At 41.5% G+C, this 24,101-nt stretch overlaps 1 protein-coding gene across 1 annotated transcript in view; it reads left to right on the top strand.

Annotated features, from left to right (window-relative positions):
- Nucleotides 1-1,227: 1,227 nt before the first annotated feature.
- Nucleotides 1,228-24,101, top strand: part of LOC104521859 (A disintegrin and metalloproteinase with thrombospondin motifs 2) — a gene marked incomplete at its 3' end in the record, with an annotated part of 42,380 nt that continues 19,506 nt past the window's right edge. The window contains exons 1-3 of the mRNA XM_029084016.1: nt 1,228-1,309; nt 5,615-5,817; nt 17,390-17,473. Coding sequence (XP_028939849.1) covers nt 1,228-1,309; nt 5,615-5,817; nt 17,390-17,473 — 369 coding nt within the window. The remainder of the gene's footprint in view (nt 1,310-5,614; nt 5,818-17,389; nt 17,474-24,101) is intronic.

Here is a 24,101-nt window from a genome sequence, read left to right on the forward strand (position 1 = left end):
ACTTGAGCAGTGGGAAGCTGAAAGCTAAAGCAAGTCCATCCTGCCTCCTTCTGCTTCCCTACCGCACAGCTTGTTCCTCCTGCCTTTGCAGCACCAAGTGATGGATGACCTCATGCCTAAGCTGTGATTGCAAGGCTCGGAGTGGCATTGCCACCAGCTGCAGTGGAGCCGAGAGGGCGGGTGTCCCATGCTTCTGCACCATCACAGAGCTGCATGCACAGATATACTTGCCACCGCAATGGAACGGGCTCCAGCTGTGCTTCACTGGTGTTCAGTTTGAGTCACTGGAGTTAAAAAAACCTAAAAAAAAAAAAAAGCTGGTGGTTTGCAGCAAGGCACACGAAGGAATGGGAAGCCTGGAGTCCCTTCAGGAATGTGTCCTGGGAATGGAGATCAGCAGCAAAGCAGCAAGTCAGAAGTGCTCATCCTTATGAGGCTGCAGAGAAGATGCTCAGCAGTCAGCTCAGGTGTTTGTCTGCTCCCGCTGTGACAGATGAAGTGTCCACAAAAGCAAACAAGCTACATTTGAAATGGTGACTGGCCAGTCTGAATGCTTCATGCTCGTATTTGAAAAGAAATTCCAGTGAGTTGCTGTGCTGACAAGCCACAGATAATGGCTGTGAACATGGCACGCAGTTCAGCCTCCCAGCTGCCTGTCCTGGTCTCTGCTCTGGGCTTGCCAGAAAGTCCCCTTCCCTTTACCAGAAAGAGGAGATAAAGAGGTAGAAACTGCTTTATTAGGCCAATATTGCTGCTGTGGGACTGGAGAACCTTAAAGCTGGTACTATTAAAGTGCAGTAGCTTCATAAGTGACTCTTTAAGAACTGTAGGTGCAGCCATATTTCCCTGAGCCTTTTTGAAAGGGATCATGAAAAAAACAAAACACAGTCACAAGCAAACAACTCTTCTTTTGGTGGATGTCCTAAAGAGAGTGATAGAAAACACAGGGAGAGGCATTTTTCGTGGCAGGCAGCGTGTTCATGCTTCGGTAACTCAGAGCATCTGTTTGAGCTTTGCCTGCCACCATGGGTAAGGCAGAATCAGGAGATGTCATGTAATTAGGTTTCTGTAAAGCACGTGATTTTAAAGATTAATGAGCAAGGCAAAAATTCCCAGAAAGTAAAGTGGCATTGGACATCCCAAACTGTCACAGATGGAGAATTCTTCTGAGGATCTGCAAAAGTAAAACTGATGTTTGTGTCAATGTGAATTTTCCCTGTCCTAGAGATGGTGATCGGAGCCAGGCTGCATGATGCTGCCATGGTACTGAGTGTTCAGACCTCTGGTCCCAGCAAACATGGAAACTCGGGTAGAGCCCAGATACAAAAAGTAAAATACTAGCTCGAAAAGCGGAAGAGTTTAGGTAAAAAATTGGGATATTGCATGTTACCCTGGAGAAGGGAACAGAGGAGAGGGATCTTGTGTGATGTACACTGTTGTAAGCAGTTTGCACCTGTATGGTATAAAGCCCTGTCCTCTTTAGGTTTCAATGGACTCTACATATATTGTGTTATTGGGGCTGTCACATGTTGTGGGGATGTTGTCCCCACATGGCTGGGGATGCTGTCTGCTTCTTGAGTCAGCAAAAGACTAGGACTTTGCTGCCTAGGAGCAGTTAGGATCACTTGCCTGCATTAACTGCAACCAGTGGAGAACACCTAAAGAAACCCCAGGCTGCAGCACCGTGCTGGATCGTGCAGATGCTTTTCCCTCAATGCTTTTGCTGCCCAGCTGTCTTCTGCATCTCCCAGCACCGCGGGGAAAGTCTGTGTCAGAGGCAGGAGAACAAGCCAGGCTGCCTGGCTCTTGATTTTATGTTTAAGCCAGGAGCACAGGTTTCCATTCTATCAATGACTTGGGCCCTTTTTATTCCTTCACTGGAAGATGGTCTGCAGTGTTAGGAGAAAATCACTGAAGTATCAATGGTTTTAGTTGGCTTTAGAAAAAAGGGGTTTTTTTGAGGGATTTCGGGGTGAACTGTTAAAGTGCTGCTCCCCTTTTGATTTATTCTGGATGAGCAACACCAGAGAAAAATACAACCATATCTCTCAGCAGTTAACTTTAACAAATTTGAATTTTTCCTAGCGGGAGCAACGAGAAGGTTTCAACACAGGCTATTGTTAGCTCCTGCAAATGCCAAGTGTCTGCTCTTGGGAGATGGAGCACAAAGTTGGCACCAATAATTAGTGGCTGGTGCACTGATTTGGCAGAAGTTGCTGAAAATGAACATCTGATGGAGAGGTCTTGGGATGATTTAGTAAAACACAGTGCAGTTTGAGGTGACTTTTGGGATGTTATTGTGCAAAGTGCAGGGATGATCAGAAGGAAGGTAACGTGGCAAATGTGAAAGGGAAGCTGTGTGTCTTATTTAGTTCTTTGAGTTTTTCTCTTGAGCTTTTCTAGCTTATTGTGAGCAGTACAATGTTACAGCGAAGTTACTGATGTTAACTAAGGCAAGTTGAGATGCCAAAACATGACGGATTTCTCATTTACTGTAGATGCAATTTTGTGTCACTTCCTCTGCAGAAAGATAAAGGTATTAATTTGATTTGGATGTAACTGTCATTTCGGAGCAAATACAACATGGATATAACACAGCATGGGCCAACAAATCCAGCAATTCATCATCCAGGAAACTGAGAGGCAGAGCAGTGCTGGAGGAGGAGTCCATGCGATGTGTGGTCAGGCTGTGTGTGGAGGCATCCTGGGCTGTCTCATGAGAGCCTCCCGGGAAAGGACACTTGGTGGGAAGTTGGGATATGAATCAGAAATCTTACAGCTACTGTTGTAAATGTTTTGAGCTGTGCTGCTGGTCTTGGGATGGTTCCAGCGCCAGCTGGAGCTGATGTGGCTTGCTCTCTCTGGTAGGAAGCACATTGGGTCGGTGCCTCAGAGGTACCAGTGTCCACTGGGCATGTTGTCTTGAGGGGGTAACACTCAAAGGGTGAAGGTAAATGTGGCTGTGGGGAACTTTTATGCTCCAAACAAAATTTAAAGTAGTTGGTTGACACCCACTGTCAGTGAAATGACTCCCAGGGAACCTCCTGATAACTTTTCTCAGGAACTGGCAGGACTGTAAGGGCTACAGTGTGACAGTGATGAAGTGAGGAGCAAAGGGGGAGGACAGGCAGTTTTCGCTGCACGATGGTAAATGTAGGGATGATGGTAGCATCACATTTTGCCTCTGGCTGACTTACAGCAAGAATGAAGATACCACACTAGGAGTTACTTTAACTTTGACACATAGGGGGGAAAAAAGTGAAGGCACAAAAGCTCCAGATACCTTGACAGCCAACATCCCCCAAAATAAGAGCAGCCCCAGCAGCAGAGCTGCCCATCAGCATCCACAGGGTTCAGGCTCTCCCCACCCGCCCAGCACCGCCGTTCTGCTATAGCAGGGGTGATAGCTTTGGCCTTTCTGCTGGTGACTGTAGTGAGAGGACATGACCTGCAGCCCCTGCCAGCCTAGTCTTGCTTTTCCAGAGAGCTTTTAAGATTTATAGCCAAGTTTTACAGTAACTGTGATTTGCCTTATAGATCATGAATGTACGACTGCCCCACGATCCCATAGCGAATCCCTCGAGACTGCAGTGAGTGCTAGGTAATTACTGCTGGGTGCTAGCAAGGATTAACACAGAAATTTTCCTGGTGGAGTAAACCATGAGGTAGGGCTGGAGCTAGATGCTTGGCAGGTTTTGAGCCTTGATAAAGAGCTGTCTTCATTTCTGCAAGGCCAGACCTGTTCCCCCTCCACGATAAACCTGGGAGTGACAGCTGGGCTCTGCGTGAAGAGTGAATTTTCATGCTGAATCATGGATTTGGACCAAACTAATTTTAAAAACTTGCAGCCCCAGGAGCAGAAGCTGCTGAGAGCCTTGAGGCTGGCAATGAGAACATGGTGGTTGTGCTTATTAGCTGCATTAAATGCTGCCCTCCCAGGAGAAGGACATTGTGGCTCCATGGAGATGTAGGACCACTGCGTAGGGTCTTCTGTCTGCCTGGTGGGTGAGGGAAGCTCTGCCAGTGCAGTGGCCTGCAGCTGTGGGTTTCATGACAAGCATGTCCTTGGGGCTTGGTGGAGAGATGGTAAAAAGCCGCCCAGGCAAATATGTCTTTCAGGGACTGTCCTTTGACTGGAGGTCTCTTCTAGGAGGCACAGAGACAAGCATCTCACCACACAAGTCACAGCCTGAAGCACAGGGCAGTAAGGAAGGTGGCAATGGGGACCAAGGAGGACGGGTTTGTGTCCCTCCTGGCATCCGGAGGCTGTTGAGGTTGGTACATTGTTGTCACCATGGCAGGGAGCTGCGGGGGACTCTGCTCAGGCTGCACATTGCCCAGGACCTGCTGAAACGGCAGCCCCAGGCAGCGGTCTTAAGGCAAGAGCACAGATGTTCTTGTAATGAGCCCAGTGATCTGATGAGTCATTCATCCCTTCCCAAGCAGCCAGTTTTGATGTGAAAACTTCAATAAATGAAGATGGAGAATCCACTTTTGTAACATTTCCAAGAGTTGTTTCTTATTTCTGCTTTGAAGGTGATGGCTTTAGCTTCTCCCTTTGCTTCCTATTATGTTTCTGTGAGCTAAGCACTGGGAGCCTTTAATCAATCCGCAGTGCTCTTGCTGCCTTTCTTCGCCTCTCTGAGCAAGTCTTTTCCTGACATTCTCTGAAATCAAGAGATTTTTGTTGGGGCTTCCAACAAAATGCAAATGATAATGATGATATTAATGTTAATCATTGTTATTCTATAGGGTAAAATGTCAGGATTCCATATTTTCATGTTAATTTTTAGTACATAGCTACCACATTAACTGTATCCCATCCTGTCAGAGAATGTACTTTTCATATCACAGACACTATTAGAGATTGTTAGTAATAAAGTCAGCTTCTGTTGTGTCTGATGTGTTTGTCTTTGACATACAATAATGCAAAATGACATGATGAATTGGAAATGAGGGATGAAAAGCTGTTAAAAAATTATTGAATGTAGCTATAAATGAATTAATTTTGTATCTAAAATGCGTTCCTGAGTTGTAATGGTAAAGAGGATCCCTGTCGCTACTGTTGAATTGAATATGTGTGTCTAGGAAAGGAGCTCATGTGTTGAAGTGATGGGGATTGGCTTGTTACTACCTGCCTGGATATAAAAGAGTTTATATTGACAACTCCACTTGCCTTGAAATAGGATTCTGTGGGCAGTAAGATCAGATTTTGTCTTTAATTGTGGTTCTGAAATGGAGGGTATCCTTGGTACCACAAGACCCCTGAACAGTGTATTTTTGTTACAAGTACTTTTAAGCAGTAAGTATTTTACTGCAAACAGCTCCATTCTTCTCCTGAAGACATTGCTATGACTTGCTATGCTTTTGGCCTTGTATTTATTATGCAATATTACTTTGTAGAAAGTATTGCTTTTACTTTGCAAAGTAAAAATCTTTCAGGTCAGATTTCTCTCTCGTTCAGGTAATTTTCGGTTGACATTAAGTGAAACTAATTCTGTTACATAACGCACAGAGCTTAACAAACGCTGCTACTTCAAATTTATACCAGCTGAGCTGAGACCTGAGCCTGAACATCTCTTGGTTGATAACTCCTTTGTCTGTTTGATTTCAGCACCTAACCTCACTGATTTGGATAGTCTTGACAGCACGTTGAGCTTCATTGAAGACCAGGTGCACAGATCGAGGCAGCGCTATCGAAGGCATGCGACGGATGATGATTACAATATTGAAGTCCTTCTGGGGGTTGATGACTCAGTTGTTCAATTCCATGGGAAAGAACATGTTCAGAAGTACCTGCTGACCCTGATGAATATTGTGAGTACAACCCTGCTAACTGCTCTGTGGGAAAGCACCGAGAGACAGTGAATATAGGTTGGTTTAGACATTTGAGTAAGACATAACAGATTTTTCTTATGGCAGGAGATAAAGTAGTCCTAGGAGGAAAATCCAGGCCACTTTCAGAAAAGCCAAAAGGGAAGAAGGAAAAAAAAAGAAAAAGGGACCAAGAAAGAAACTGACTATGGGACTTAAATGTTCAAAGTCCTGCTTCTGTGCTTTGGTGGAGAGGGGCACAGGGTCAGGGGCTCAGGTTCTTGGAAATCACTGCGTTTTAGATGTGTATTCCCTTAACCTAAGCTCCTTGCTGGAACACACGGTTTGCAGAACTGTCTTCAAATAAGACTCTATTGAATGGCTTATACATTTTTAAAACTACTTAGTTAAATTCTTTGATTCCTTGACAGTCACTTTAGGTCCCAGGCTACCTGCCTAGTCCTTGTTCACCCTGCAGTAAAATGTTATGCAGTATATCATGGACTTTCTTAAATTGTTATAATATTTACTCCATGACTGACATCTTTGGGTTTCCTTAGTTAAATATTTAATCTTCAGAACATTGTGCAACAGACTATATAGTGTCATAGTGATGAAAGGAGACACTAGAGAATATTATATTGGAAAGAACTTTTTTTTTTTTCTTTTTTTTTCTAAATATCTGTGCAGAAGATACAGCAGCCCTCTAGTACCCTGGTCAGTGAGCAAGGACTCTTATTTTGTGGGAAAATAATCAAGTTTTGAAAAATCATCTCTATGGAGATATTCAAGGTCATGCAACCTGCTCTAGTAAAGATGTCCCTGCTTGCTGCAGGGGGGTTGGACTAGATGACCTTTGAAGGTTCCTTCCAACCCAATACATTCAATGATTCTGTAGATCAAAATCAAAGTACATTTTATTCTTCTGGCCAAAAAATGGAAGTGAGTGTCAGCCCCCTTCGTAGGCAACTGATTCAGGGATGACTGTCCTCATTCTCATCTGGAGCCCGAGTCTCTTCTCAGTAAAACACACTTCAGTAAAAACTTCAGGTTCAGTGAATGTATGTTCTCAGTGAAATATTGCTGAGTAAAAAAATTGTAGGTCTTGTCTGTTTTTGACAAATAGAGTATGACTGCTGAGTTTTACAGTCATGTCAAGAGGATGAGTGTCTGTAGGTGACTTCTTGGCATTACAAACCATAGAGGCGGATACAGGGACAGAAATCCAGGCTATTAGGTACGTTTGCCTGGGGTGTATTTTTTCCAAGATATATTTTTTAATGATGAAGCTTGTTGGTTTGTTTTTTTTCTTTCTTTCTTTATTACATTCTTTTAACAATGTGTAGAATGTCACTTTAAATGAGAGGAGGAATACCATTTAAGAAAATCCCTGGTGTGATACAAATTCAGCTGCACTGACTTTTTATAACAGTATCGTAAATAGTTAAAAATCTGCACTAAGATTAGAGTTATAGGGTACTTAGTGTCTGCTCTGATGGCTGTAAATACATATATTCTAACAGAAATGACGTAGTGAATTTCATTTATTTGTGTGGTTTGTTTCCTCTGAGGCTTAAAACAAAGTTTGCAGTGAAACAGATGGTTTTATGCATCTCTAAATTAACAAGCCAAACAGGCCAAACCTGGAATGTGGCAAACAGGCTGTAATAGATTAAACAGGACTCTCTACTTATCATGTCACTTAAATCTATTTTTAAGGATTAAAATATACAGTAATGGTAAAGAAGCCATAAATGTTCTTGCTCTGCAATATACTTTTTCCTAATTTTAGCAAACCATCCAACACACAAATGGTAAGAAATAACAACTCTTAAGCATCCTGTCTCTGCAAGTGGTTTAGAAAGTGCAGCCTGTGTGACCCCACCCACAGGGCTGTAGCAGCTCTTGGCATAGGCAGTAGTTGTTCTGTTGGGAGATCTGAGGTAGAAAAATGTCTTTTGGGGACTGAGGATGTGTCTCTTGCCTTGTGTCCAAGTTGTGAAGAGCTGTTTAAAATCCACAAAGGCTCTGGAGGAGGCTCTGAATAGTCTTTGACACTCATCAGTGTTGTCCTGTTCTTCCCTTCTTCAAAACTCAGCTCATTTCTAGAGTCTGTATTGTAGCAGAGGGATGGGTGATGGTAACCAGTTCTGTTTCCAGCTGTCCAAACATTGCTGTAGTATAGAGAGACAGGAAGGGTTTGTCACTGCAGATCCCAGGTGATGCTGGGGACCCATATTGTGTCGAGGGACACCACAACGCAGAACTTCTTCCCCTTGGCAGCGTGAGTCCAGCTGGCAGTTCCTCCAGCTCTTGCCCTCATTGCTAGATGGATGCAGGGTGTATTTCTCTGTAGACCATTGCTTTGATCTCCTTTGCTGAAGTCCATACAGTGACTCCCCCATTGTCTTCTCTCCTACCTCCTTGAGTAGTTTTGTTGTTGTTGTTGTTGTAGAAAATGGGCTCAATATAAAAAGCCTTGAGGTCTCAAGCTGTTAGGGGTCACATGTAGACAGTATGTTTCTAATGAGATGTGTAGGTCCAAGGGTAGCTGAAAAAGAAGAGACAGCTACAAAAAATGCCATCTGTCTTTTTAAATCTGGTGGAAGATGCTCCCATAACCATCAGATTGTGTGTACCCTACTGGTTTTATGGATGTAATCAATTAGCTTTGTACAGTAACATGGCAGTAAGCATAAAATCAATTAGCTTCGTACAGTAGCAAGGTAGTAAGCATAAAATCAAAGAATGCATTGCAAGTAAATAAAATTATAGTGGAAGTATTTACTGGACATAAAAGGGTGATCAAATAGTTGAATTTCTGTGGTTCCAAAAATGAAATAAATCCCAGGTGAAGCCTGACTTATTCCCAAGCTCCTGGAGGCATGAAATCACTTTTCCAGAAGCAACTCCCAGCATGGCTGTTTCTCCCCACTTTGCTTGATTTCACTGTGTAATGGCATGTACAGTTGTCCTTAATTAACTTTTCCCAAGGATCTTGGGTGGAACCCTACCACCAACCCAATCAAAACAATATATTTTTTTTCAAGCTTGCTGCAATAACTTTCTCAGTAAATCTGTTTTGTGCTGCTTAAGTGATGTGTTACAGTCCACACCTAAAAGCCATAAAGTGAGAAAAGCTGGGGCTGGGTGTCCTGGCTATTTTGAATAGTTGTGCTGATATTTATCCCAAAGTTTGGAAATGAAGTCACTCCCAAATGAATGGTGATAGACGCCAGAGGATTTTTAACGCTTTGGGCTGCAGCCATGTATCGCCTGACTGTACACCAGCCATTTCACCGCAGTGAGCTCGGCCTCTTGCCACCCCCTTTTTATCCTCCAGTCATTTCCTCATACAAAAACTGGTTTCTCTTGACATCCTCTCTTTTCTCTGCTCAGCACCGTTGGGCCATTCAGTCCATCTTTGGAAAACATACCATTGTTTTCGCCTTGGAGACCCTGGGCAGCCTCTTGCTTGCACCGTTTTCTCTCGTACATCATGCTGTGTTTTTTCCTGGGAAGGATATTTGCTTGCACAGTCCTCTGCATTTCCAAGCATGTACCCACCCATTGCACAAATTAACTTTGTATGTATAACATGCAGGAGCATTGCAACAGAGGAGAGATATTTGGGGCAGTATCTTCCAGCTCTGTCGTTTACTCAAGAACATGGAAAGTAATTTTATTTCAGCAAGAAGGCAGCTAAAAATCCCAGGGATTTTATCTGCTCATACAAGTGTTTGGGAAATATTAGAAAAGCACAAGGCCAGAACTGGTGTTGGAGAATTATCTTGTTCTTGTCTAAAAACCAGGACACTTGAGAAACAAAAGGATTTGGGTGCTGGATGTTTTGGGAGGAGGAGCAGGGTGCTGAATGGGTGTCGGTGAGCTCCAAGTGGGCACTGGTGGTAGCCAGCCCCAGGGCTGAAATTCTCTGATCGTTTCATAACCCTCTTTAAAATAGTTTTCAGGATGAAGTGGGCCTTTTGCTGCCTGCTGGGGAAGAGCAACAGACCTGGTTACTGGTTACACCATTACATTTGCCTGACTGGGCCTGCAGTGTTGATTGGGGTGAATATTTCAGCCTCTCCAATCCTCTGTTTAGGATATCTTCAAAACAGACTTGCTAAAGAGACAGAGGTAGAACATGGGATCTTACGATACTTTGGCCATTCCAAATAGCAGAGTCTCATGAAATAAGCTCAATTGCAAATGATTTTTTAATGTTGTTTTTTGGTTGGTTGGTTGGTTGTTTTTCCCCAGTGAGGACCCTGTTTTAGCTTTTTCTTGTATCCTTTGTCTTTCTTCCTCCACAATGTTCCTCAACTACCTCATTTTCTAATGCTGAGAATTGTCATCCTTGTATCTGTTTTTGGAAGAATTTGTCTACAAAGTATGTACTTTTTTTTGATTTTTTGGACAATTTTCAGGGGAAAAGAAATCTTTAATTTCCTTTCCATTCCTTTACTACAAAAGATATGATATTGCAACATGTAATAGATATGTGGCCAAAATGTTTGCGATGCTAAAACCCATATCCTCAAAGTAGATAGGTGCCTAACTGCCATTATTTCAAAGGGAGATAGACCCTAAATAGGATTTATGCCTCAGTCTGGGCTACATTTATTCAAGTATTTAGTAATTCACTTGCCTTTGAAATAACTGGGAATCAGTTTTAAAAATTAGCCCATGGGATTATCTTTCCCAGACTTTAAAGTGGAACTTCAGCTCCAGAACAAATACATTAAACAACTTTTCATTTGAATAACTGAAATGAATGGGAGTGATGCAGCTGGGAGCTTTGGAAAATCCCTGGAGTCTTTCACCTGCATCTTTCAGCACTACACACGTCTCTGAAATTGTGGCCTGAAGGCACTTTTGAATATGTTATCTGTCCTCTTTAATAGGATGTACATGCTACGACTATTATAGATGAGATTTCTGCTTTCATATCTCTGGCTGATGAGGGATGGAGATTTGCAGGTACAGAACAGCAAGTCCCTAATGAGAGGAAAGGGCAGAAATGCCATCAGTTTCTAACTGGCAGTTGGATGAAAACCTGAAAGCATGTTCAAGCTGTTAAAAAGAAAGTGATGATTGAATAGTTTGAAATAATGGGGCACCCTGTATTCAGAATCATGCTTTTTAAACTGAAAAGCATTTTTTAGACAGGAAGGGTATTTCAGTAATATAGAATTGACTGGATTTTAAAAACTAAATAATTCATAAGCACCAATACTCATTATTTCAAATAAATTTATTGCAATACATATACACTTCAGATCTGAACTAACTCTTAAGAAGTTCCACAAATAACAAATGCAAGTCCAGCTCTATTCATCTGAGGGACTTCAGCTGTCAGTAGTTGAATTGCAGCTCATTTGAAAACTGAAATATATGTATGTGAGTTAACTCTGTGTTTGGACTCTTCATTATAATCCAGTAGCTGTGACTAGTGAGAGGAACAGTTTCTGAAGAGGCCTCATGAGATTATTTTTGTTCATTGTCTCGATTGCCATGCTACAGTAGAAGTTGTACTTGTGACTGAGCGTTCAGGAGGTCTCGCAGGAAATACCCTCTCTGAACTCTTACAGGTTTTACTCATTTTCACAGGAGTATCCTTTCCAGTGGCAATTTGGTGAGCATTGCTCATTATTATTAATTGGAATGTGCCTTGCTGCCCTGTTGGACATAGAGCATCACACAGGTTTTGGCACCATCCTTGAGGCAGAGGGTAGTTACTGTTAAAAACCAGTTTTTTCCTTTACTCCAAATACCACCATGAACTTTAACCATAAAGGCTGCAGTCGGGAACTTTTGAATTGTGACAGTGTGGCTTGCATGATGGACTATGGATAATTAGTATCAGCTTTCAAATTTTCAATGCTTTTCTTAACTAAACCACTGAGATTTGAAGAGTTCACCATATTTATTGCATTGACACCACACCCCTGTCCTTTGTAGTAATATAATAAATGAATCTGCTTAATTATTTATGATACTATAGTTGATTTGATTAAAGTGATCTCGAGATTAATTCAGAAAAATACTGAGTCTTTTGGTGCAAAGGTGATTTACAGTGCTAAGAGAAACTTCTCAGAGCAGTGGTTTGTGGGCAAGAATGAGGAGTTCCAAGAGCCTGAGGGAGGAACTAAGAACCAATAAATTAGTCATGAAGTCAGAAAACAAAGTCTATGACCTTTCTAAAGCCAACGTTCAGTTGAAGATGAGATAGAGACCCATAACACGAAGCTACCTAGTGCCTTGCCAACACATCTGCTCTGGGGAATGTTTTTCATTTTGATCAGAAGCAGCTAACTTGGACTTGGTAACATCTTCTGACTCTCACACCAGAGAAGGTAAATCAGGACTTGAACTTGTATTTGCCTACAAAATGCCAGATTCTTATCTCTGTTTTGCAATGTACATTGCCAAGCTCTTCTAAAACTGCTTGTTGCCTGTGGTTTTGAGCAGGGTGATAGATGTTTTCCAAATCTGAGATCACAGTTTGACCTTTAAGTTTCATGTGTGCTGTGTGCTTTCCTTATTCTTTTTGCCTTGTGACACTCAACAAAGATTTCAGGAAAAAAAAAAGAGTTCCTCTCTGAGGAAATGAGGAAATGCCTTGTAAGGACTAGAAAGGGAGACTGGGAGCCCTGGATTTTGCCTGATGACTTTCTGTGTGACCAGAGTTTATCCACCCAAGGAATTGATGTAATTTTATTCCTGTGGGATTAAGATGAAGCTTTGGGAATGTTAGAAATGTTAATCTGGTATCTTCAAAAGCATAAAAGAGGTGATGAAAATCGAAGAGGATAGTGGTGTTTGAAGTGGGAAAACAGAAAAATAAAGTGAGAGGGGAACGCTTTTGGGAGGGTCAGGTTACAAAAGTTTGTGCTCAGTATCCACCATGACATTTCTGGTTCCTATTCTGTAATTCAAACCAGCCGTTTCTTACAGAAATAGACAATCACTGGATGCCCACCAGGCACTGAGGCTTTGCTGCAGATAATTATGATCCGATGAATGAGCTGCATCTCAGGCTGGGCTCAAAACAATGGCTTGCCAGGAGCTCTGCTGTCCCATGGGGAAGCCGCTGATGCTCTCCAGCCTCCTCCACTATCGCTCATGGTCCCCGCTCTACCCCAGAGCACGTAGCCATCCCCAGTTTCTCCAACAGTAGTTATGTAAGGATGTTGGGTGATCAAAGAGCAGCCTAATTGGGTTGGATGAATCAGCAATTTGTGGTGGCTGAAAAGCCAGATGCATAAACTGCATCTTGTATTGTGCCCTCTCTCAATGGTTAGATGGGCCCTCTGATGACCACTGTAGTTGGGTCAGATCCATTTGAGGTTGATGGTAGCCAGAGGTTGAGACTATTAGATGTCTATCAGGGATGTGTGCTCAGGGAGCCGGAGGAAGCAGTGCTTACCCAACCGTACGGCGCGATGCGTGGAGCTGCAGAGGGTGCGCCTGGGGATGAACTCATGAGCGATGATTTATGGTTCAGCGGGATGGAGCCGTGTTGTGATGAAGTGAGATGTCTTTTGCATAGCAGATACTAACAAACTTTGCAAGGCTGGGAACTCCTTCAAACTGCATGAATGAGTTTGCCGATGACTTGCCAAAATATGCAGGTTATTCTTTCTCTCCTATTGCACATTGGTTTAATTAGAGATTCAGAGAACCACCTGACTTGCCCTAAAAATCCTGCCAGCTGTATCAGCAGGTAACTTGCTCTGCACCAAGACTAACAAAACTGCAGCCTGTTTATTGCCATTTGTGTTACAGCAGTTTTCAAAATTCCCTTTTAGGATTAGACCCTGCTTTGCTCAATAATAAAAACTTCACAGTGCTTCTTGTGCAAAGCATGATGCAGCTCACACATACTTGCTTGTCTTTAGTTGGGTTGGGTTTTTTTTAATATATATTCTGTGTGCTTACTGTGCTGACTTGAAACTCACTTGGGCAGAAGAATTATTAAATAAGCGGAGAGGGACAGAAGAAAAAATAAAGTCTTTGTTTTTCTTATGTAGCACCAATCTGTGCCAGCTTGATTTCTCAACAGAAACTTTAAATACAAATGCATATTTTGATATGATTTAAATATCCCACAAAAATAAACCCAAGTTATCCCAAAATAGTTTGTGAACTACAATAGCTTGATAAAAGTCTCTTTACAGTATTCCGCCGTGCTTTGATTTCCTTGAGATTTACCCAACCTTCTTCATCACCCTCTATAAATGCTGAATCACTGTAGGACATCTAACCAGATTTGATGCATTCACTGCCTCCATTAAAGGAGCTGTGATTTTGGGATGGTGTCTGTGTACTTTCTTTTCCTATGCAGCAACAAAATTTTATACTTACTGATCTAAAAACAACAAGAGATTGACTCTGATTTTTCTTATGCTGATATGATAGGATCTCCTACTGAAGTATACGAAGATGCAGTGCTGTAAAAGTACTACGTAATCATTTTCAAAACTTTTTTGTAGTTATTACACAGACATCTGAACATATATATCCATTGTCTGGTTATCTCTGCTTTGAAACAAACATTTCAGCAGTTGTGTTGAATGAGAGCCTGGAGCTTTCCAGTTCCACGGGTTGGTTGGACATTTTGTGCTCTATACAATAAACTGCATTAGCTTAACTCCACCTGTTACTTCAACAGGAGGAAATTTGGAAAAATGTGAAATAGGGATTGTGGAGGCCCTTTCAATGTGTGCACTTTTCTTGAATGTTTGAGAGCACAACACTCAATCGCTTGGATCTTGTCTCTTTAGTAACTTCCTGAAACAAATAGATGCAATTTAGGTCATGCTGAAAAAAAGAAAAGCATCTATTTTGGTGTATTATCTATGTGCAGTGAGACACTACTAGTAAAGCCACAGTTTAACTTAGAGAAAGGTGCAAAGGGTTCAGTTCAGCTGCTGTGTGAAGAGGGGTTGGACTCATCCTTATTAATGAAACCAAGACCCAGAGCTTTGAATTGACCCACTGTCTTGCAGACAATCCAGTATCCCAAGAGAACCAAGCAGCTTTTTACAGTGCTTGTGCTTTTCTGTTCATTCACAGTTTGTTTGGTAGCTGTCATTTGCATGAACAGTCAAACAGTGCTTCAATTCTGTTCCATCAATGTTTTAAAGCCAAGTTTCATTTTGGCACACAACAGCGATACTGTTGTTCTGTTACTCAACTATTGTTAAAAGAGGTTTAGGTTAAATTTTGGAAGTTAATGAGAGAGCAGTGTGCAGCAATTTGGATTATGCTTTATGAACTAATTAAATACTTATTTACACGCTGTGTTTACTGTCCTCTATACACAGGAGTTTTTGTTCAGCACTCATTTCATGTATAGGTCATTTACAGCTTATTTCAGCCTCATATCCTTGATGCGTGTGCTCCCTTCCCACTACACAGAGTGTGAGGCAAATTAATATCCCTGCCTCCCTTGACAACACGCAAGGGTCTTTTTCCTGGGTGAAAGAATTTTTGTAAATCAAATTGTGTCTTTATATCTTACCTCTTTATAAATCTGTGTTCAGTAATGGTCCTCAAAGTAGAAGTAAAAGATTTTTAAAAATATCATAGAATCATAGAATGAATCATAGAATGGTTTGGGTTGGAAGGGTCCTTAAAGATCATCCAGTCCCCCTCCCGCTGCCATCAGCAGGGACCCCTTCCACTAGACCAGGTTGCTCAAAGCCTCATCCAACCTGGCCTTGAACACTTCCAGGGAGGAGCAGCCACAGCTTCTCTGGGCAACCTGGGACACTGTCTCACCACCCTCACAGTGAAGAATTTCTTCCTAATATCTCATCTAAACCTGCCCTCTTCCAGTTTAGAGCCATTTCCCCTTGTTCTACCATTAACTGCCCTTGTAAAAAGTCCCTCCCCAGCTTTCTTGTAGCCCCTTCAGGTACTGGGAGGCCACTATAAGATCACCCCTAAACCTCCTCTAAATAAATACAGGAATATAGTCTTGTAAAGTCTTACTCAGAAGTGCAAATAAATGATCTAATTTTCAGAAGTATTGTTTACAAAGCAGATCTGAACAGAACTTTACAGTACAATTTTAATAGTGGACCCTTAAGCCAGTCATAGCCACGGGCTTCTCACTCACCATCTTCCAGCCAAGGATCTGCTCATCAACTGATAACAAGCTTGGATCCTGGGCATCCCACAGCTTGTTCCCCAGGTGCCTGGGCAGATGCCCTGCGGGGTGTGAGTCTGCTCCTGGAGCCGTGGTTCAGCCAGGCTGTCTCATAACCAGCAGCACAGGACGCTCAGGACTTTTGAAAACTTGGACTTTTACCAGGCATAAAACGAGGCTCTTATTTCAAAAAATGCTGATAAAATGAATTAAAATTCACTTTAAAATGTCAATGGGGATTGCTTAGCAAAACCTACACTGATGTATTTAGTTTTAATGATTTTTATAGAGCTAAAAGATGGGCCATTAAATCTAGGGCTAGTTGAAGAAACAGGACATTATTTACTACATTTCTAATGAAAGGTTTTCTGAAAGTTACTTACTAGCTTATAGTAATGAATCTATTTTGTAGGAATAAATGAAATCAGGTCCAGTCAGCAAAGCAGTCTGGTTTGTTGCAACCTTTACCAAGGGAAAGGGAAGATACTTGCCTTGCAGGGAATCTCATCTGCCTTTTCTGATTTGTACAACTCAACCCCTGCTACTTGGCCGAGTCTCATGTAGTCTTCATCACAGCCCCTTTACCAGTTAATATTTGCCTGGCTTGCTTGTAGTAGTGTTTTCTAAGTAATCTTTATACATCCACATTTAATTCTCCACTCTAAATATTTACAGTTCTCTTTTCAGTGTTCCTAGGGTGATTTCCCCATGTGCATGTTCAGTTAATGTAGCTCTAGTATAAAAAAGAAGACAGCTTTTAATTTGCTGGCATTTTGTAGCTTTTGTTCTGCTTGCAAAGTTTAACATTGATTAGTTTTGACACACAATAGAGCCAGCCCATGTGGCCGACCATGCTTTTCGAGGGAAGTATATCCTCTTGTCAGAGTGTGATGTGATGGGTCCCAGATGGAAGTTACAGGGTGCAGCTGGGCTGATCTAGCAAATGACTCTCAGCAGAGACGTGCTGTCCCTCTGCTCACTCATTCCCTGCCCCATGCACGGTCTTGCCCAGCAGAGATCTGTTCAGGATTGTGCTTAGATTACTGTGCTCTGGGCTCCAGTGGGCACATACAGCTGGGATGGAGTTGGGAGAGCTGGGAATCTTCCTTCTTAGCAGCAGCACCATGATAGGTATAAGTCCATTTAGACTGGTGCTTAAATACCTGTTAATATGAAGTCTCTGATCATGTGTTGACTTTAAATTATTTCTTGAGTTATGGCCTGTTAGGAGGCTACAACAGAGTTTAAAAAATAAAACATTCCCTCTCACATTGGTAGAATTTTCCCCATTTTATATATATGATCACAAAATGATCTTTGGCTTAATGACAGTGCCTAACAGGAACTGCTGTGTCACTGCTTGCATAGTTACTTGCTGCCAGCACCATGGTTAAAGTGATGAACCTTTTTTTGCAGGTTAATGAAATTTATCATGATGAGTCCCTGGGTGCTCACATTAACGTTGTCTTGGTGAGGATAATCCTGCTGAGCTATGGCAAGGTAAGTAAAGGTTAATTTAAATGGAGGATATCAGTATCTCTGAACTTCATTCTTTTATGAACAGTGTAGTTACTGGTGACATGTATTGGGTTTGTATTTTAATTCATACCTTGTCCTTACTGGCCTATGAATTTAAAGAGCTTTTTGTATTTATAGGTATTTGTTTAGCATTCAAACATTTCAAATAATATCAATGTCTTCTGTGTTTTTCCTGTATTATTTTAAGCTGCTGCTTAGCTCTGGCAGTCTCTCTTTTCAAATTTGTTTGGAATTATCCATGAAACATAGTGAATGTTTTGGTTGCTAAAGAAAACATGAGATGTTGTGGTAGAATTGTGTGTGAGTAACAATAAACATAAGAAGAGTTCTGCAAGATGCTGAGGGCTACAGCCTCATTCCAAAAACTCTAAACTTGGGCTTAATGTTAGTGGGACTACACATGTGCTTAAAGTTAAGTGCAAGTTCTGTGGGATAGGGGCTGGAAGGCAAGAGCTCTGCAAATCAAATCTGTAATTAAGAATACCGAGTGTTCTCTTGCTGTTTCTGTGGAAGGGGTCACTCTACAGGCAAAATTCGGGTAAAGAGGAATGAAATGCTAAATGGGCTTCAGACATATCAAACTGCTCAGTACCTGTGTCCTGTTTTTGCTAAATCAACATCAAATTCCATGGAAACAAGAACGAGGCATTTCAGACATGTTGAATAAATGCTTCGGTGAAGGACATGCAATTTTAGCAGCATAGTCAACTGCTCAAAGCAGAATGTTAACATCTAGTGTCCCTTTCTGGGACTGGAGTTGCTGGTGTTTGCATGTTCATGGAATAAACTTGGGTTCTGGAAGACTCCGTGTATGTTTATGGAAGTTACTGAAATGCTGTCAGTGAAGAGCCAGCACAGATGGTGTCAGTGGTGAAGCTCCAGTGGCATTCACCAGTTTGCTGAGCCCAGCACCAGCCAAGAGTTTTCCTCCCTGGTGCAAATGAAGGAGCTCTGAGTGTTTGTCTGGACTCTGCTGGAGACTGGTTACCTGGATGTGGGATAAACTGTTCTGTCTGAGCTTCTCCATCTGAGAACTAAACACACTGATCCATCTCTGCTCTTCCTGCAGTGATGTAGACAATGATGTAGTTAAGTGTTTTGGTTAAGCTTAATCAGATGCATGTTCTAAAATAAAAGGTAAAAAAGGTCACATTTGCCATTTTGTAATCGAAAGTTCATGGTGTGTGTAGTTAACATTAAATTGCAAAATAAATGAAATATCCTTGTGATTGCTGTAATGGCAGCAGTTTGAGGGATTGCAGATTGACTAATAATTCTTAAAAAATTCTGATATTGCAGTAGTGGTGGAAGCCAGCAGAAGTAGCACATGGGTTAGTCACTTCTTTGCTGTCCCTATTTCATAAATATTTCATAATTGTTATGTGTGTCCATCTTTAGCTCTATAAATCTGCACCAATCTGAACTATGATAACTTCTGCCATTTTTCTGATCGTAGACAATAGCTACGGTAGACTGCATTTTACTTTAGGAATCTGTTTTCTTGTGAAGAGTAAAGCATTGTCCATTGATAATTTAAAAGTTAGTGATTTCATATTAATCGTCTTTAGAGAGGAGAGTGGGGTGAAGCATGGAAACCTTAACTTCTTGGTGAGTCTTTGGCTACATCAGAGAAATAGCTGTTGCACGGAGCAATATGTAATCTGCTGGTGGATAGACTGCTTCTGGATTTGAGATCCATAATCTGTGGTGGATGATGTTTTAGTTCCTGAGTTCTCTTGCTGGCTTCAGCAAGAATAATTCTAGTATCACAAACTTGCCCTAAATAACCGTGAAGATAATTTTTTGTGCATTTTTCTATCTGATTCTTATTTGCATGAAAGGCAATTTATGACTTTCTGAAAAAAAGTAAAATTAGTGTAAAAGGTATCATTTCAGAGCTCCTCCACCTGATGGCATGGGGGCCTGCATGCCCTGGCTGTATAAGAATACATTTTTATATGTTCATATTTTTAAAGCACCTAATAGAGGAGGGAGCAGAGGTGAGGAGGTTTCTCTTTGGAGGGTTGAGATTATGTAGCAGTGGAAAAGGAGAGAGAAAAGGTGTGTTGTTCTTACTTTCTGAACCTATTCTGAGGAATTAGAACAAAGCCTTCAGTATTTTACTGTCCCACTAAAACACACCAGCACTAACAATTTTTAGGGGTATGTATTCAAAGTATATGATAAAAGGAAGTTAAAGCAGTGTGTGAATGAAGCAGCCTGGTTGGCTTCACAATGTGAAAATATCATCCCAGTCCTGTCTGAGTAAGCATTTCTTTTGAAAGCATGTAGCTGTGATATCTTCAGATTCATTTGTTTCATTGTAGGCAATTTATATATATTATCAAGGGTGCCATTTAAATAATCATAATAATTACATTATGGTTCTGTAACTGATGAAGTTATGTACCATCAACATCAGGTTTATGACAGCACTCTGAGCTATTGCCAATTCTCCACCCCTGAACAGCCTTCTACTGTATTGTGGGTTTTTTTTTTCTTAAGAGGATTATATTATTTTATACAATATGTCATCTGTTGATAAGAATTATATGGACAATACTTGAGTTGCATAGCAACCAGCTTTTCAGTGATTCTTGCTGGAAGGTACTCCATTCCTTGAAATGTACTTATTTTTTAATATTTTCAAACACAGACAGCTGTATATACAAAAGTTTCAATCATTTCAGTAATTGCATTAATTGCCCTGGTAAAATGGAAAAAATGGAAGATGTTCCTTGGTGATCACGTGTTGAAATTACTTCAGGGGCAAATTCAGGGGGCAAATGTGCTGTGTCGGGGGTCAGTGTGCTGAAGCTAACAACCCTTTCCTCATTCCCCACTTTTATCTTCATACTTCAAATAAATGAATCTGATGTGGGCTGATGTGAAGGCTTCAGCCATACCTGGACACTGCCCTCTCGTTTATCGATTCCATCAATAAGATAGAAAAATGTGTTCTGCAAAGGCCGCTCCATATCTGTGGTGGCTTCAGAAGCTACCATGCATTTCTCTACATTTTCTTTACATTCACTCCCGAAGTCACAGGCTTTTTTGATGAGATGGGATACTGCAAATAAGTAAACAGGGTGTGTGTGGTGCATTTTTATTTAAATGGGAAAAAGATGAGCTGGCTTGCTTCTGCCTTTTTGACTTCAGTAGTAGGAAGATTGGTTCAAAATTTTGGAAACTGTGGATACATTTGAAATGAACATAATTCAACATTTGGGCAAATCATTCCATTTAGACCTATTTTGGTTGTAACGGCTCTGTAATCCAGCTAGCTGTAGAATACTCCGAGGAATAAGCAAAGCAACCACTATCACCAAGTGCAGAGGAGGTGGCAAGAGATGAGCTGAGAATGAATTTAAAAATCCTGACTGGTTGTTATAAAATTTGTTTGGAAACATTTAAATCCTGAGCACTGCATAAAATCCTCTCATCACCTCTTTGAGGTGGATGAATAAAGGTTATTATTCCCATTTTACAGCTAAAAAAACAAGGATGTTAAGTGTTATTTTTCCAAGGCCACACGGAAGGCCACTGGCAGGCTGGGGATAAGACCTCATAAATTCCTGGCTCCAACCCCATGTTCTATCCATCGACAATGGTGACTTTGTGTGCAGATGAGCTGCCCTTGCACAGCGGCAGAGGAAAGCACACACGTTAGCTGGGATGGGTGTAATTAAGATAGTTATTAATGAAAAAAAAAGTCAAAAAGACTTTTGCAGGAACTGCAGGGGTTTCAGTAAATGCAACCACCTGAGATTTATGAGAGTTATTTCTTGGGAAATGTGAACATGGCAGTGCAGGATATCCCTGAACTCTCATTTGGAACAACAAGCACAGCCCGAGTCACCTGTATTCAGACTGGAACAGGGTCAGGTAGGCTGAGGGATGCCTTGCCTGCTCTGTAGGCTTCTGGGATGATAACCAGTAGGGAGAGAAAACCCAGGTTAGCTATAAACCCATTCTGGCCCCAGAACAAGTGGTTGTACTCTGGCCATGTATTAACTTGGTCAAATTGAAAGAGGAACCTGACCACCAAGGCAGAGAGCCTTTTGAAAAGATTAGGGGTGGGAAGAAAACCCAAATGGCTTTAAGATGACTGTTCAGGAAGAAGGTAGTATGAGGTGGATGCCTACAATCTCATAGGACAGGACTCTTCAACTTAGAAGGATTTTTCAGTTGTGTACGTCTGAGATGTTAGCAGAGCTCCTGCTGCCTTCCTTTGGGACAAGATTTTACCTTCAATCTTCTCATAAAATGGTGCTCTCTATCTCTGCCATCTGACCTTTTCATGTCTAAGCTTGATGCAAGCAGAGAAGATGTTCTCAGTTCAGCCAGGATGGAAAGCAGTGGTTCTCTCTGAGCCAGGTTCTTCTCTCTGTTTCCCAGAGGGTGGCACAAGTGACCACTTGTGCTGAGATGGAAGGACAAGCCAGGTTTATCTCTTACATCTGATGTTCTTTGTTACCATTTTGCTGTTGACCCTGCTTGGAGGGAAAGGGATGAGTGCTCCTCTCATCTCTGTCCCAGGAAGAGGCAAAGACTCTGGCTGAGAGCAGTTGTGCCTGGCATGGCAAGGGTTTTGTTAGCTCTACATTAGAGTCATGGGATAGCTGTGCTTGGAATGGATTTCTGGGCATCATCTAGTCCAACTCCTCTGCTCATACCTACATTAGGTTGCTCAGAACCTTGTCCAGCTGGGTTTTGAATATCTCCAAAGACAGAGAGTCCACAGCCTCTCTGGGGCAGCCTTTCCCAATGCTTGGCCACTCTTATGGTAAAACTGCTGTAACACTCTCAGAGTTTTTTCCTTGCATTTAAATGGAATTTCCTATATTTCAGTTTGTGCCCATTGCCTCTTGTCCTTTCTCCAGATGCCACTGAGAAGAATCTGGCTCAGTTGTCTTTATTCCCCTCCCAACAGGCATTTGTATACATTGACAAGATCCCCTTGAGCCTCCTTTTCTCCAGCCTCTGCTTGTATTAGAACGTGACTGATGCGAGTTGAGTATCTTAGCTTTCCATTGACATTGGTAGATGCAGAAGACCTGAAAGTTTCAGCAAAAAAAAAGCAGGAATCAAGCCCTGATCTTACAGCGTGCTGTACAAACATGTCTGAAGATGGAGTTTTTGACCCCAGCCTTTGGCCATTTCCAGTAACCAGTTCTGCACATGCTGAGTTGCAAGGCCAAAACCTACATATTATATAGCATTTTGTCTGCTGTTCATATTTCTGCACTGTTTTCATAGGTTTAGGGTGAGGATAAAGATGAGAGGAGATATGGTCCCTCTTATTTTTTATCTGGGTAAATTGTTGCATTGCCTTATTTATATATTAGACTCATAGCTTATAATTTCCCAGCATGTTTTGTTGGGACCTTGAAGAGTGTAGAGCTGGCTGATAGCATAAACAGTACTTTGTATTCCTGATCTGCTTACATTCATACAGAATTAGGGACTGAAAAGTGTTTGCAAACTGCTGCCATAAGAAAGCTTTACAAATCCTTTGAATGCATAATGACAGTTTGCTGAATGAGCTATTTTTGTTAGTTCAGTTACCATGGACACTCAATAATTGTACTTATTTACTTTTTACTTGTCTTGTTCCGAATGTGAGAAAAATATAGAAGATCTACTCCAATATACAATGAACAATAGAAATGCCAAGCAGAAGCAACGTAAATAGTGTGTTTTGCAAAGACTTTACATATTCAAGAAGGGACAGTCATATGTTAAATTGTTTCCCGAATGTGTGCACTGCTGTGGTCCAATTTTTGCTACCATAGTTTGAAGTCTATCTAAAGTTAAGCATATTTCTGCTCCTGGAGCTACTGAAGAGCAGCAATGCCTTCTCTGTTGGTTCTCTTGGAGCACCACCTAATGGATGAGTTAGGAAAGGTCCTTTTCCAGCAAGCTTCTGGCCAGCCTAAATTTCTTATGTTCTTCTCATCAAGTACCTGCACATCAACACCGTTCCAAAATTGTGCCCAGTTATGCCAAATGGTGGATAAATAACACAGCTGGTTAAGTAAAGCTGCCATTCTATGTGTTGATACCAGTGTCTTTCACATGTACCAGCAACTTGAACTTTCTTTAAAAGTTTGGTTAGACTATAGACTAAATTTGCAGTTTTCTTCTAAGATAACTGGCCTCTGGATCTATGTAGTAACAACTTTCAACCATTTCTTACTGCCCTGCTTTGCCTCTTTGTACAAATGGTAGTTGTAATTCAGCTGTCTTCTATTTTTGTTTATTTTTTTCTGCTGCTTCGATATAAGAAGGAAGGGAGTAGAGAGGAAATGAAGGTAGGATCAAAAAAGAAGGAAAATGAAAGGCATTAGTAGATATTGAGTTCCCCAGAGCAAGGATCTCAGCTGGTTCTCTAGGGCAGACTGTCCTCGTAACCCTCTGTGGTGTTTCGTCGCATGGGGAAATGTTCTCCCAGCTGAACCCTTTCCACTTCTTGGCCAACATCTCCATCTGTTTCCATCAGCAGTTCACTGAAATGCCCACAGATTTTTTACTTTTCTTGCTGTGAGAAGGAAAGTTTCTCTTTCCATTGGCAGTTTTCCTACTGACC

The sequence above is a fragment of the Antrostomus carolinensis genome, unplaced genomic scaffold (genome assembly GCF_000700745.2).
Source record: "Antrostomus carolinensis isolate BGI_N321 unplaced genomic scaffold, ASM70074v2 scaffold6883, whole genome shotgun sequence".
NCBI lineage: Eukaryota > Metazoa > Chordata > Aves > Caprimulgiformes > Caprimulgidae > Antrostomus > Antrostomus carolinensis.